Raw genomic sequence first — 16,834 nt, forward strand, 5'->3', positions numbered from 1 at the left:
TGGAGGGTACTATAAGCCTGTATGAAGACAGAGAAAAGGTATATATATAGATATGGTGGACATGGCAATTCAACCACTTACCAAGTTTGTACAAAACAATATGTACAGGAATATTTTTTTGCCTTTGAGGACTCACAGACAGAATAATTTCTGTCACTTTTCTCTCCGACCCTTTATCAACTTGATGGCTTTGCACCTGGGTAACACCAGGAAATAAGATTATATAGGGAGCATACACAACATAGTTGGGAATGCTGCTTTTGGTGCATTTACTGTAATGAAAACTGCAATAATGTCAAGTGCCTCTTTAGTCAGTGCAGGAGCTTGTTTAAATGCTAATCAGCCAACAGTGATTAAAGGAAAAGATAATAGTTGACCTTTGCTCCTTCAAGCTGCTCCCTTCTCCTAATCCTCTTTATTCTCTAAGCTCCTCATAAAACTTTTAGGACTGCTTTAATTACCCCTTGCTATCACCAGATTCCCTGGGCACTAAGCAGGAAGCAGGCAGAACTCCACAGCAGACATGCACCAGCAGGAGGAAGAAGCTGACTTTGTACAGGGCTGAAAAAAATAATTTCACAGCCTCTGGCCCCAAGGATGACAATGATTTTTTTTATAAGAAACAATAGTACCTGTCCAGTCATCATCACTGAAAACAAGGTATTGAATTACTCCAATGCTGTATTCTAATAGTTCCCTACAAAGAGAATAATAAACAAGCTGGCTTGGTAAATGTTCATAGGTTCAAACCTTGATTGCAGTGGTGAAAAGAAAGCAAAAAAAACAATTAATCTTGTAATTGTATAGTTTAACGTGTGAAACGTGAAGGAGTTCACTCCAGGGATAGTTTGATAAAATCATATCACTAAGTACATGCTCTCGTCACAGAATTTGACAATACACTTAAAAAGAAAATATCCCAAGATTCAAATGTTCAAACTTATTAAAGCTATATAATAAAGATTTACTTTATATAGTACTGTACAGGATAAAAATATAAAAACCTAAATGTTTATATAAGCACTTGAAGTGATGTTATCTTAAATACTGTATATCTGAAAAAATAAGCTGAATTTGCTGTGGCAAATCACTAATCTCTGATGTAGGAAGAGTAAAATGTAACACATTTTGTATAGAGTCCCATTAAATGTTTTTTTACAAAATCACTTAAATACTGTTTACATAGCCCTCCAGTAAAATATTCTTTGAGCTGAAAAAATGGTCATGTGGATTCGTGAAATAGTGTCTCACTTTTGCTTTCTCTCCATATTTAAAGAAATGGCCACTACTCTCATTGAGAAAATGACTGAATATGGAGTGTGGATGAAGAGGTAGATTTACATATCATTTCCTGCAGCAAATCACTTCCAATTTTTATATATTCCTCTGAGGTCTAGATAATCCATTGCTATAAATAGCTGTTTCTGAATGATTCAATACCTTAGCTGGAGATGATTTTCTCAGATCCTACTCCTGCCATTAACAAGATGCAATTTTGCATCGTCCACATACAGTACCTGACAGTTTTCCTGAAAGGTGCTCTTTAAGAACTCGCAAATTTGCACCAGCTTCAGAGAAAAGGGGAAGTGGAGAGGTCACAATAAAAGCTTTGGAACTAGTGTTGGAACTCACTGGCTGAGTCAAAATGTCAGAAAAAAACTGTTTAGTTTGCAAATAAAATGAGACATTTAACAATAAAGATAGAGGCACACCGAAGCAACATTTTTAATGAAGTACAATTTGCCTTCACAATCAGCTGTTAAACAAAAGAGAACTTTTTACAAAATTAATGGAATACTGTCTGCAAAACAAAGGTTGCAAAATGAAATGTTTTAATTACTTATTATGAAAGTAATACATCAGAATAACTTCCTAGTCACAATTTATTACTATCCTTCATGTATTATCTACTATTGCTTTAAAGACAGGGGCCCCAGAAGAAAACAAAATGTTGGGCACTGTTCTCAATGTCATTTCTTAGGAGAATGTGTTCTGCAATTGAATCTGAATCTAGGATAAATGCAGTATTCTAATGTATTCTCCATTTGCACAGTAGACAAAAGAGTAATTTCAGAGAAGTAATTCAACTGCCACTGGCAGTCAGAATAACAATCTTCAATTATTTTTCTTCAGTCTTCTAGATGGCCTAAATGCCCTCTTCTCATTTACAATATTTGCATTTTCATGGTCTAGCACAAAATTTCACAAAAAAAAGTATATCAGTGGGTTAATAGAAAAAATCAAAATTGAGCTTGTTTTATTGAGTTGTTTATACATTGTTCCATTCTTTTAACCAATCATATTGCAATGAACATGTCTTAAAGGGTTAACACTATTCTTAGTATTCCTAATACATGTTTTTGAAAATTATGCAAATCTCATTTACTAAATCCTTGTAATAATAGTTTTGCAATCTTGTTTATCTCAACATTATGTATCAATAATTGAAATTAAAGTGATGATAATGTGAAAAAAGTAAGCAATACTACATGACAGGTTATGGCTAAATCAAAGCAATAACAATATTGCTCAAATGCACATCTAGGGCTAGTGCAAGGTTTCTACCCAATCCAACTGCAGGGAATTTACTTCATGAAATGCAAAATGATTTCTATGACATGTTTGAAACCCATGAGCAGGAAATTATATTTTTAATTACAGCATAAATTACAGCAATTCTCCTTCAAAATTCCTTTGAAACATTTTGGGAACAGTGCCCACCGTCATTTTACATTCAGATACATACAGTATCTGTTGTACTACTAATGCCCATTGAGTAACATTTACATACAAAGACGAGTTCTATGGAACTAAGCAGCATAAACATAATAAAACATTTAAGACGGACTTCATTTGTTCCCTATGGAATGCCCAAAGTGTGTGCAATCGTGTTGAAAAAAATATTTTTCCCTAATAAAAAGTGATTAAAAACCAACAGCTAAAACACACAATTTTAGAAAACCAAAACCTAGGAAAAGATTCATGCAAACTGAAATCCAAAAAGCTAAGGCACGTTTTTCTTGTATGGACTGAACTGCTGCGTAACATAAAAACCGATATTCAAAACACAGACAGCTCCAAGCTGTGACGGATTCATGAACTTCCACAGGGTGGCAGTAAATCTGCTCTGCGCAGACCTGTTACACAATTCCTCAGTCCTGATTAGAAGTCCGATACCTGCCCCGAGCCGAGTATCTGGTTTCAAGACGGTTTTTCACGTACAACATCGGACTCGGGCCGGGTTCGGTTTTTTTTCTAATAAGTGAAAATTAGTTATTATTTTATCTAAATTTATTTTTATTAGAAGAATTTCGTAACTCATTTTGCGCGCTCGTTCTCTCTCTCTCGTATGTGCGTAATACAGAGCAAAACCCAGTAATGCCTGCGCGCATATTCACTTTGCTTATAGCGCTAGCTTTGTTTAGAAGGCCTATTACGGTTATCATCCGTTCCCCACTTTAAAAAGTATTGCAGATTGATAAAATACCAGTTTTGCCTCAGTGCACGGCATTTTCTATCAACTCAAGCGCATAGCAGCCGAGCAAAGCACAGTAAAACGACGCCTGTGAGAATCCGCCTCCGTGTGTGCACGTGTGTCTACTAGCTCCGAGAGGAAGAGTGACCGATTTCAGGGTCAGGTCTCAAGGTCTCGGGTACGGGCCGGGTTCGGGCTTCAGTTTCATGCCCGTGCAGACCTCTAGTCCTGATACAAAAACCCAGTGCTTCTCAAACCTGAGCCCTGGCAACACAATTACATTTATATTGTGAAATAAAATGTTGTAAAATTAATATAATTAATTATATAACTATTAATTTCTGGCATAGTTTACCAAAAAATATTTTTGGTAAACTGGGCCAGTTTGCACACAACTTTCCAGTCTTCATTTAGGACTCATAATGTGATTTAAATTTAATCCCATTAAAAGGTTAAAATAATCAAAACATCTGTCACTAGCACCTAGACTGTCACACATGCTGGATGTGTAACATGTTATCATCACATGCTGGGATTTCAGGCCATTTTGCTGCAGTTTCATCTTTCATTATCATCATTACACGGAAAAAAAGTTTTTTCAACTGTTGCTAAAATAAAAGACACCAAAACATTTTGTGAACTTCAATTTCTGGGAAACGTATTTGCTAGTCTTGAAGATTAATTCTACATGAACACATTTCCATTCCTATAGATCCAAAAATACAAAGCAGAAGATGGCACGGTTTCAAACATCTACCAGCTGAAGTATGTTTTTAACTAGGCTTGTGATTGAAGTTGCCGATTTAAAATACATCCAAAGTGAAACAACAATTGCATATCCCATATTTAACTTGTATGTATACAAGTAAGGCAGTTATTTAATGGCACCTGTAATCTCATATACAGTACTATGTGGTGTTTATACTTGGACCCTATGACAGATTGTTTTCCCTACCATATACATATTTTTGTAAAAGTGGTAAGAATTCTGTGGAGTCTACACATACAGTACTGTATATTAAACAATATACATGCCATATATTATGCATTACATAGGTTAGAGTGCTACCCATTTTAAACCAAACTAGTTTTGAACTACTGTAGCACTGTCTGTAAAGAGCTGTCTGCATGTACCTGTAATGTACTTCTACATTGTATCATAACATAACTAAAATCTGAAGTATCGTTAAGCAATTCATATTCAACACGTACAGGAAGACAACAAAAATCACTGTTCTGTACTCAATGAGAGAATAGGGGAGGATAAAAGAGAAAAAAAGGAAATTCAGAAACTGTTTTTAATATTATGTTTTGTTTTTCTCTCGATAATTCTGATGTTTTGTCCTTCATTCGTTGTGTTGCCCAATTTTTATTCCTTTTTCTTTTGTTCACCCCCAAACATTTGCTCCCCTACCATCTAAGAATATGCCACTTCAGCTGAATTTACTACTCTTTTCACCTTAAAGACAGTATAATCTCACTAGATAACATGCAACTCAAGCATAACAAGCGTCATGCATCTTCAAGACGTAGTTTATATATTTTCCTTTCATGTATAATTTTAAATGCCTTGGCTCTATTTTTATTTCAATTGCCTATTTTTTAAATGATGGAATTTGCTCAGTAACCTTGATCACAGAGATCAGAGATGCAATATACACAGCAATGCTTCTAGAACAGCAGCAGCAAAGCTGTTCTGTGTTTTTTTTTTCTCAAACAGACAAAATCTGAAGAGCAGCACCGGTCAGTGTACAGCTAGGATATTAAAAAGAAAATGAACCCAGCCGCCAGCCTACATGGCCACATTTCCAAAGCAGCACCATTACCTGAAATACCAATCAAATGATTGTGAATGATCTGATTATGATACAGTAGTTCATAAAAAAATTAAATATTCACAGATGTTACTCACATAACTTCTAAAAAAGTTTCCCAGTTGTGTAAAAGATCGTTTCATGCTGTAATACCGTACATTCAGTTAAAACATTAAAAAATCTCAGTTACATCCTTCAAAGCATGTGCCAAACATTAGTTGTCACTAGCACTGATTACCAGAATACTACACTGCATTGGCAATATTTACACATTTTTAATTCACAATAATGTCATCATTTTATTAGGGTAAAGAATGCATACTTATTCTGACTTATTTTGGGAGAAAACGGTAAGCACCGTGTTAATCCATTAAAAACGGCAAATTTCAAGAAGTCTGAAAAATGCCAAAGGGTGAACATTCATTGCATCTATCTAAACCTTTTACAACAATGTACATTTGGAATATTTGTTTAGTTCAAACAAGAAAGGTGTTCCAACCACCCTCGAGGGATTCTTGACTATTGTCTTACCCTTCTGTCAGCACAAACACTCTTCAAACTACACCCTTCATGTGGAGAGAAAACAACTTGCTTATGTGCACTTAGCAATTAACTGAACATTCTTCTTTCTGATTTTGATTTAATTCAAAAGATGTCAGCCCACTGGCTATCAAATTTAGAATAAAGGCAACCCGTTATATTTTAAGGTACACTAGAATAATTAGAAATTAATTTGAAAAATATTCAGAACAGATGGAATGAGAAGCATTTCCATAAACCTTATTTGAAATTCACCACATTCCTTCAACAAGTATGAATTAGAGAAGCCATGGATCTCATTACTTGCTGCAATCTCTTCTGTCTACGAGTTTACAAAATACAAAGCATTTTTAGTCAGTATAAACTTAGAATGCTTTCTTTGTGTTGATTACATTTTTTTTTTGCTAGTGATGCATTTAACACTTAGAGAAATAATTACAGCACTTTGTGTCAAAGAAGTAAAAATAACTGAAATCCATGCACCTGTTCAGGTACTAGGACTGCTAAGGGGACAGAATCAATCAGTGGGATCATTCTCGATACTTTTACACGCGCCCCTCAAGTCCCCAGGGTTTTCAAAAACCGCCTGCACAAACTGACCAAACAGCCGGTCCATGTAGCTTTCTCCTCTCGGGAACAAGCCCTCTAGAAATCCGATGTGGCCACCGCGGGCTGTGACCAGGAGGGCAACGTTTGGTAACTGCTGGGCCTGCTCCACGGGGATAGCTGAAGGAAGAGAATTTACACAGCTGTCATAACACATCTCTGTTAAAGGGCAGGACAGTCACAAAGAAACCACTCAAACAGGAATTTAAATCTGCAGAATACATACAGTAGATGCAACAAAGACTATACTAGTACAGTATGTTACCACTTTGGTTGAGAATTGTATTGCTCCAAGCCCATGTGTTACCATTTTATAATGATACAGTTCAAAATGGAAACCACCATAGTACAGTTTTGTTTTCCTTTTCCAAAGCAGCCATTCTTTTCAACACCTAACATATTATCCTTTTTCTAAATACTGATCCTAGTGTAAGATAATGTTGGTGTTTAATCTCAGATAGCATTTAAATAATGAAGCAGACATGTCCGGTGTTTGCATTACACAAGACAAGTGTGTAGACCATCTTACTGTGCTCTGGGGAGAAGGGGTCATCTGCTGCATTAAGGCACAACACAGGGATGGCAGTGTGGGCCAGCTTGTAACAGGGACTGGCATCCCTGTAGTAATCTCGGCATGTCTTGTAGCCAAACATAACAGTGGTGTACCTCTCATCAAATTCACGGATAGTCCGAGACTAGAAAAGCAAAGCAGATGCAGTTTAATTTCAAATGTCCTCCATTCCAGCTTTCTGCTTCCTTTGTCCGCTTGGATAAAATGTGCTTGTAAATTCTGTTGGAATACCTGCAGTACATGGTCCACATCAACCACGGACTCCAGGATCTTCCTGTGCCTACAGACCAAACAGGGATTACAGCAATGTCAGACATGCCCGAGAGCTCTCAGTAATAAAAGGCGGCTCCCATGTATTCACGGCAGGGCTACCTGTTGACGGCTCGGCACAGGTTGGCAGCGAGGTGCCAGTTGAACAGCACCTTGTTGAGTGGTCTCTCCAGGGAAGCGCAGGACTCCAGAGTGTCCCAGCTCACAGACATGGTGAGACCTGCCAGCAGGCCAGCCTCATTGCCCTTCCGTGCCAGGTAATTCAATAGGAGCATCCTGAGGGACACGGAAAACCTTTCATTTTCATATAGTGGACTTCTTTAGACACATTTCAAGAGATACAGAACATGCCCAACAACATAATATTTCTTAAATGTGTTTTTTTTTGCTCAAACTTGTTTCTCTGGGAAATTATTACACGGTAGTTGGCACCCAGTCACTTGAACGATCCAGAGAGACCCTATAAGGGCAGTGACAGAGAAGGAGAAGGGACGCAAAGCAAAGAACGATGGACTCTGTCCTTTTACCACCAGTAAAACGAGGCCAGTGATGAAAGTTAAGGGTCTTATCCCCCCAACCTTTAAGTTTTAATATCCTCTGAAAACTTTCAAAAGCTGAAGCATTTTTACCTAGTCCATGTGCAATGTGAAAATTTAATGGCCTGGCATGGTTATTAATGACAATGTGGAGTGCCTTCAGTAAATCTTCTTTGCCAAGGAGTGTCTCCTCTGTAGCAGACCAGTAAGTGGCATTAGTTGGGATCAGAGGTAGGGCAGAAGTCGAAATGAGCAAAGTGAAATAAATGTATGGAGTTGTTCCTGAAGAGATATGCAAAACAGAGCGAACCTGGCCTCTATCTCACAAGACGCCTGAGTAGGTAGCTGCGTTAGCATGCACAGGCTGCAAAAGAACATTTAAATGTTTATACCGTGCTGAAAGGAAATGAAACACAATGTTCTGAAGAAGGCTCAAACAGCTGAAACATCGTGTTTTTCTTTCCAGCATGGAATAAACCTTTACCTGTTCACTATCTCACAATACTTATATACTATACTGAATTTTTTTTAAAAAAAAATCTTACCCTCCCAGTGAAATACCAGCTCCCATCAAGGGAGCCTTAGGATAAAGATCCTTAATGTGAGTAACCACACACTCCAGATCTGAAGTGTCAGCTGCAGAGAAGGTCTGTGGAGTCTAGAGAAGAAGATAAAGGACTGCCTTGAGAGATGAACAGGTGATTGCTCAGTGACTATCGTAGAAGGTTACCGAGAATCCTCAAGGGTTTTGTTGGGAAACGAAATCTGAGTTACAATGACATATGACTGCGCGTGTTGTTTCATTTTAAGATTTTCATGTGTTTAAAGTACAAGAATAAGTTCTGCACTCTAAGGTCCTTACCATTTCTTTGTGAAAAACAATTACAAAACTCTGTTTAACCAAGCTTCCTAGTAAAAACAATCACACTACTGCTTCAAGTTAGAAACAACTTGTTCAGATACAGAAAATCCTGATAAAGGTGAAGGAGGTTATTCACAAAACTAATATATCCACATTACAATATCACAATGACTGTTTTACCTTATTCATAAATCTTTTGTCAGGAAAAATTACATGACGGGAATATGATACTGGAAAATTCAAAGTAATGGAAAATTATTGTCAAAGCAAATAATAAAAAACAATACGTAAACAAGAGTCCGCTTCATTACTGAGCTGATAGTAAGGTAGCTTGTGCTAATGGCTTGAATTCTAATTAATTTCAGAGAAAAGGCAAAGAAAGACAAAATTCTCCACTCAATAACATTATTCTAAGAGAGGAGCTTATGTTTTTTTTTGCATAAGCAATGCTAAGTAGGTCACAAACAGACAGCATTAAATTATTTAAAATGTGAGTGTCATGGGTGTTAATTTGAAGGCTTCATAATTATACTTGTTCATTATAAGGGAATAAACAGTAGGTAACTACTTATCTTCAAATTTTCTTTACGGCATACACAACTAAAAATAGTGTGTAAAAGCAATTACAAGTACACCCTGTTCATTATTATTTCATAATACAAAATCATTTTTTTAAGCCATGGGAACTTTCTCCAGAATTCAAGTATATGTCAAATATTCAGTATTTCAATTATAACATACAAAAGTTACCAAATATGAAGAGGTCATTTAGTCCATATGGCCTGTCTGGTTACTAGCCTATATTTCTATTAGTTATAAAATGTTAATATTATAATAAATAATATTAAAAAATATTAGTTTTTCTTGAAATACATTAATGGGTATCAGCTTCAACAGCAAGGTTTGTAGCTTGTTTCTACACTCTCAAAGGCCTCTGTGTCAAGAAGAGCAAGAAAAAAATTGTATTTCTTTTCTTCGTTTCATTTCTGTTATGACAGTTAACGGAATAACTGATGTTACACAAAAACATATTATTGTATTGTATCAGGCAGCCTTTCAACACCACATCAGAATCACATCTCACTGTTACAACGGGTACTGTACAGAATTCACCCAAACACTTCAAGGGGCCACCATTACAGCATACAGTCATGGAGTCTCAATATTTGAAGTGCAATTCTTTGTCAACCTTACTTTCCTACAGTGAGACCAGACACCTTTAAATCACCACAAACACTAGACTCTATCCTGTTGTTGCTGGGATAGGCTCTGGCTCCCCCGCGACCCTGAATTGGATGAAGCAGTTAGAAAATGGATGGATAAAAATGTGCTTTTTGTAAGAAATCGGAACACATCTGGATTATTAAGAGAAGTTTACAATGACAGAAGTAACAATTAACAATGTCAGAAAAAATAGAAATGTGCATTATTTATTGGAATGGTTCATTACAAGCTCCATCAGGTTTCTTTACTTTAGGTCTGGAAACCTGGAGGCCCTATTATCAAGACACAGTGTTGATTTCACTCACCAGTAAGTCCTCACCCCCGAAGCCTCTGTTGTTAAACACCACAGTTCTAGAGAGAGTGCAATGTAAAGGTAAGAGAAGATTCCACATAAACCACCCATAAACCTATGCCCTGTGTGCACCAAAGAGCAAACCAAGAAGTAGCCCCAAAATAGGAGAGAACAGCTTATGAACCCATTTTGAAAGAAAGAATGAACTGGTAAGAATAACCCCAAAGCAATATGTTTATAATCATCGTATCCCTTAATACAGCACTTGTTCAAGGGTTTGGAAACGTACAAATATGCTGAGGAAAAACTACATAACTACAGATGTGCATTACGCCTCAGATATAATCTCTGGGTACTTGGTATCTCTGAATACATAAATGGTCTTAATCTAAATTTCAGAAATAGGGATGAAATTGGTGGTTTCTATTCACTCTGAATTTTGGATTACTTATATCTTTTCGAACCTTGTCGTGGTAGCTTTCTCTACTTTAAAAATGTATGAAAGATGTTAGTGAGAAATGAGTCCTATAAATGTATTGGTCACCCACGAAGTGCTCCCTTACAATTTATAAGGGGCTGTGTGACGGCTCAAATTGGGGTCATCGCCTGAATTACTGTTGAAAGTAACTCCTGCTCAAAGAAACCAACATACGGAGGATTTAATACACAAGTACCCCATACAGTGAGTGAAGAAACACACCGAGGTGTGGAAAAAGCACAGCGCCTGAAATATAGGCAGGTGGGAGGAGTCTGCCTACACTTTCTCATTCTCTGGTGTACATATCTGTGAACCGAGATGTGAAAAACAACTGGCCATTTAAAATAAATCAGGGGAGTACAGAGAAAAGTAATTGGTGACTCTAAATTCAAAATAAAGGCCTACATAATTTACTCATAAAAGTTTAAATGCCCCATCACAAGATTATTTACTGTATATTAAAGCTTCTGAGGTTTAACCATTTTTGTCAGTTTTTTGGTGCATTAATATTATGCAAAAACCTTTGGAACACAACATTTTTGTTCTTAGAATATCAGGGCATAGTGAATACAAGAGATTAATTACTCTTGCATGAATGCTGTTCACAAGTGCTACGCTACGGTTTCTATGCATGTCAAGCAATCACACCACTGTCACACCTTTACTTTTAAACTAAGAAACATTTTTATTAACAAGACAAGAGAGACCAAATGAGATCTTTAAACCACAGGAATAGATTTGTGTCAATGAAAAGATACTAATTCAACTATAACTGGATCTATCATGAGTACCAGTATCACTTTTTGCACAAGTTATTAGAGAAATAAATAAGAATTTTGTATATTGCATTAATTCACTTTATCAGTGAGATACCTGATGAGCTGATTTACCTGGTTTAATGTCATGCCTACTGATAATAAAATGCAAGCATGGGAAGGAAGAAAGGAACACTACTATGGGACATTTGTGAGCAGTATTTCTCAGCTGCTGAGCCTTCAGACATTAATGACTACACCGCAAAATGTTGGAATGTTCACATAAGAGAAAAATAGAAAATTAATAAATTAAATATTATTTAATATATATCTATAAGTTTTGTGGAATAGCTAAGTGTTGTGTTGCATGTTCAGTGCATACACACAAGACAGAAGCCACACTCTTAAGACTTTTATTAGCACTTCCACTACAGGACATACTGTTTTATCATTTTGACCAACATGAAAAACTGGAAATGTCTGAAACCACTTTAGAAATATGTCTTGTGTTTTATTGTCATTAATTCCTGCCAAAACATGCACTATCACATGGGAAAATTCAGATTAAACACTGAAATAAGTTTTGTTTAGAACAAATAATACTGTGCACGGGGAGATGTACATGTTTGTGGAAGAGGGGAGCAGTGTGCACATTTTGAAAAAAAATCAAAATTTTGCTGAGGGATAAAAAAGATTGAGAAACACTGCTAGAGACTAAACCAAGCCTGCGCACCACTCCTTGCATCTGGAGTGCTTACAGACAGCATGTTCTAGACTGATAAACATTTACCAAAAGACACAGTCCGTCAATGATAGGTCACATTCAGGGACACCATGAGTTACAGTACCCTGGCAAAATCAACACAATATTAAACTCTGTTTTGCTGACTGCTTTTTGCACTACAGATTATACTGCACCTGATAATTATCTACAATAAAACTGTGAGGAAAGCCATTACGATGACTCAATTTAGGCCGTAGTCTCACCTGTAACCCCGGCGTGTGGCCTGACTCACTGCATGAAGGATGTACGTCTGCCGGCTGTTTCCAGTCAGGCCTGGCAGAATTAGCACTGTGGGCCTCAGACCACAGTCCGGGAAGACAGCACTCTCCAGGTTGTCAACCCAGTCCAAAGAGATCTGACCACCATCCACTGTCCTGATCAGCTCACTGGAGACAAAACAACAGGAATCTTTAGATACAGTGACTAAGGTCCCACACACCAGTGACATGTGGTGCACTTTCAACTAAGTCATGTCAGAATAACTTGCTATTGTATTTTCAAATACATAATCTGAAACCATGAATACGCTCTAGAATATACACATACTTGTGAAATAACAACCGTCATTACTTGTAGATGAAATCTAAGTCGATCTTTCCTCACAAACAAAAAAGGATTGAAAAACAACAAGATACAGTTAAAGAAAAGAAACAATGAACTGCAAAAACAGGTAAAGAAAAAGGATATTGGAAAGACCAAAGGAGAAATTTAAGGGAACATTGTAATGGTGGTTAAAATAAATAATTTCAATTTCCTCGGTAATACAACAGCAAAGGGAACATTAAGAATGAAGTCAAATACTATATATTTGGAAAACTAATGGGAAAATGTCTAGACAATGAAAGGGAAATGCCTGTATAGGCAGCATAAGGTCAACATTCTGTATTAAACAGTATTAATGTCTTGGGTATTAGAAGCACTCAAGATTAATAAATCCCCGGGTTCCCATTGTATCCTACTGATTGTATTAATTGTAGTAAGGCAATAAAATAATTCTTTCAGAATATGGCATACATTGTTAATCACCATGTTTTAGAAAAGATAGTACTGTTGTTTAAATACATGTCTTCCCCTGACCGGCTGAAGGAATTGAATCTATATTATCTTGCACAGTGACATCTAGAAGGAGACCTCATACAAGCATTAGAAAATACTCAAAGGTATATCAACTTCAGGAAGAACAATGAAACATGACATGTGGAAACCATCTGAAAGTGTGTTTAAAACATGATGTTGCATAAATCACACAAGATGGACAAAAAGAAAAGTAATATCACTCAAGTCAGTGAGTGATGTACACGGAGGATGTACACGGAGAGAACATATAAAACTCAATGCAAATAGCACCCAGAGCCCCAATGCTAAATACTGCGTCATTATGCTGCCCACAAATGTGTGAGAGGTACAAATAAATATTGTGCAATTTATATCACCCTGCTTTTGTAATTTATGTTAAAATACAATTTGAAAAGGCATATTTTCAACCTCACACAGTAAACTGACATTACTCAGAAAGACACAGAAAAAAACTATGAGCGAAGTCATCGGTGGACTTTGCAAAAAAAAAGCAGCTGAATGTGGCTTTTCACCCACAATACACGTGGCTCCTCTCTTATTGAAGCATAAAGGAAGTTAGTTTCGGGTTAATGAATAAAGAAATCATATTACAAAAGCCCACAAGCTCCTAGCCCAGCTACACATTAACAACAGAAGTTATTCATTTTTGTCAACCTCTACAATTTGATCAATGAAAAAATGACCCTTTAATTAATCTCACATTTCTATTACGATGACAAATCTTTCACAAGAGCCCCCACAATTTTCTGAAATTCTCATACACATGACATCAATTATAAGTACTTGCATTTAAAAAGGACATCTGTATTAAGTAGCTATACCCATGTGTCCTCAGTGTATATTGACAGCTGAAGCATCAGTTTATTCCATTTTCGGAACAAAAAGGGTCACAGAAAAACTAGATCTCTATACTTAACCGAAAAGAACAATAAATTAAATAATCAAATTAAAGTCAATAACAGGATCAACAACTGGATTGAGGCTCGATGCACCCGGGACTCCAGCCAACCGCCCGTCACAGTGGACAGTTTTCCCTCTTTGAACTGTGGAAGGAAAGCGGACCACCCCAAGGAAACCCACGTGAACACTGGGAGAACACACAAACTCCACACAGATAGAACCCCAGGCCCAGAACTGAACACAGGGCCCCAGAGCTACAAGGCAGCAATGCGGACCACTGCGCTGCCATACCATCCATCATACAATGTACAATATACCGTAAAAACAGATAATAGATAAGAGATGGGGTTCTCACTTCCTGTAGCTGATGGGAGGGCTGGATTTGATGAAGACACGGGTCACGGTCTGAAGACGGCCTCCCCAGCACCAGGGTGTGGGTATGAATCGCTCAGCCACCACAGGGCAGTGTCGCTCCAGGAAGGCACGGAAGCCATCGCCACACACCAGGATCGGTGTCTGGATAACAGCAGAGAGAGTCACCACCCAGTGTGTCCTTACAAGTCTTTAAAAGTCTTACTACAGCTGCAAAGGTAGTGACAGAGGGAAAATTACAGCAGCTAAATTGGGCACCGCTGATGTTTATACCCCTCACTTGTACATATGCTGTTAGGAAGCGGGCGGTTGCACAAATAAAAGAAAAGAAAGTAAGTCTGTAAACATGAGGGTTTAATGTTTCTTTGAGGATTTAAACTAAGAATCTTACAAGATTTGCCAAGTAGTGTTATTTCTTACTGATTTCTTGCTGGTACTTTTTTATTTGTTGCTCTAGCTGTCTGAACTGAAGAGCAATTTTAAAAAGTAGTTTGGTGCTAATAAAAGATGTTCAAAATATATATTTTTCAAATTGTTAAAGGAAACGATAAAAAATTAACCAATTTAAAGATCTCAAAACAACACTCCCCAGTGCATACAGTATGTGTACTGTAGCTGTGTGATTAGTAATAAACTGTAATTGAACCATGGCAAAACTGAGTAATTTCTCTATTTGACATACACTGTCACTGTGGTTGTGCAATCAGGCCTGAGCACCACAGCTGTTGTAGTTTTGGCCATAACTGAGCCTAGTGATTGCCGTGGTTCTCTTTGAGGAGACTAACCTGGCCCTCACATCCCCAGACGGAATAAATGAAGGCAGTAACAGCACCGAGGATCACAGCACAGGGTCGAGTGAGGTAGTCCAAGCACACTTTCCACAAATCACCGTGAGGTAGTTGCATGGCTATATAGTTTAAAACAGGTAGCATATTGCGATACCGCAGCACCGATATAAACACCACTTGGAGATCTGACCTCTAAACCAAATCTAACAAAAAAAAGGCCAAGTGAAATCTGGTGTTGGAAAATTACACAATTACCATAAACTGAACGGGAACCCTTAAAAGTGACAATGCAAGCAGTCCGCGAAGCAGCAAATTCCTTTGCGAAATTGCAGAAACTAAGAAAAGCCACAAGAAAAGGCGATCTGGCAGGATGCGTAAATACCGTGAAAACTGTGCTTGTGATAAACACATATGATTACTGTAATTCACAATAAGGCACCTAGAATATCTCATGCGGCATCTGCATTCTTCAGTTACAGCACAGAATCCCGACAGTGCTCCGCTCTTTTAGAGCGGATCTGAGGTAAGGGAAGGTACAGTATCGGAGTAAAAGAGCTAACGACGTTACAGCATTCTGTGCCAATCTGTCTAACTAGCATGCTAATTCAAAATGTTTCCGTTGTGCAGTCCACCGCTAGAACCTTAGACTTCCTAAGCTCTTTTAAGTTAATTATATATACATTCCGGCTACCACAGTGTCACATTCACAAATGACTTCTACAAGTAAATGTTTCATTCTCCAAAACTATAAACATAAAAACAGAACAACCACCGACAAAGACAACATAAAGCAAAATGCAGGAAGGTCAGCTAGTCATTGCGGTGTCAAGATATAAAACACCGCACTGATCAATTCGCCTGGACCCAAACATAGCTGTCCCCAAACATGCCTTAAAAAGAAACATGTATAAGATTGCTATTTAGTCGTCCTTTCCTCTCCAGTCCCGGTGCTTCTGTCTTAATATTCCCAAGAACTTCAAGTGCCACCAAAACGTAAAATATGTTTTGCGAATGGCGGTATCTCAAGGTTGTAAATTGATCCTCACTAGATTCAGGAAACAGAAAGAAAACCTGTCAGCTGATGTGACATCAGAAAAGTAGGCGTTTCTATCAGATTGCTTTTGTCTTTTTCTGTTTTTGCTCTTGCCAAGTTTTTAATTGCAAGCAAATTGATTTTAAATGTGCTTTTTAAATAATCTATTAGCTTTTAGTAAGTTAAATAAAAAAACCTCGTACTTTGCGTTTCTTTATCAGTCCCATCTGTTTCAGTTGAAGAACGTTTAGACACAAATAAAAGAGAAAATTTTTCATTAGTAAATTGAAGAGATAATTCATAAACTTGAGTATGCTGAAGTTTCTAAATACAATACAGTACGAAAAACAGACGTGTTCGTGTAAACTTTGTAAATGAGGTATTCGTGTTTTACGATAACTGTTTCCCGACTAAAGTCCATTACTTTTTTGTTAGTGTAAACATTATATTTAGTAGC

General features: G+C 37.3%; 1 protein-coding gene across 2 annotated transcripts; it reads right to left on the reverse strand.

Moving 5' to 3' along the window:
* Positions 1-1,701: 1,701 nt before the first annotated feature.
* On the reverse strand, positions 1,702-16,412 carry LOC148839929 (phospholipase ABHD3-like). Of its 2 annotated transcripts, none has more exons than XM_088935184.1 (9): positions 15,342-16,412; positions 14,540-14,700; positions 12,411-12,593; positions 10,204-10,249; positions 8,358-8,470; positions 7,379-7,552; positions 7,238-7,286; positions 6,965-7,130; positions 1,702-6,555 (listed from the first exon to the last, which is right to left on the reverse strand). In XM_088935184.1, the coding sequence occupies exons 1-9, from the start codon at positions 15,486-15,488 to the stop codon at positions 6,347-6,349; spliced, it is 1,248 nt and encodes a 415-aa protein (XP_088791310.1). In that variant the 5' UTR covers positions 15,489-16,412; the 3' UTR covers positions 1,702-6,346. The 2 variants fall into 2 exon arrangements, with proteins under 2 accessions (XP_088791310.1, XP_088791317.1); XM_088935191.1 differs by having other exon boundaries at positions 16,235-16,383.
* Positions 16,413-16,834: the final 422 nt, after the last annotated feature.

The sequence above is a fragment of the Atractosteus spatula genome, chromosome 2 (genome assembly GCF_055471065.1).
Source record: "Atractosteus spatula isolate fAtrSpa1 chromosome 2, fAtrSpa1.hap1, whole genome shotgun sequence".
Lineage (NCBI taxonomy): Eukaryota > Metazoa > Chordata > Actinopteri > Semionotiformes > Lepisosteidae > Atractosteus > Atractosteus spatula.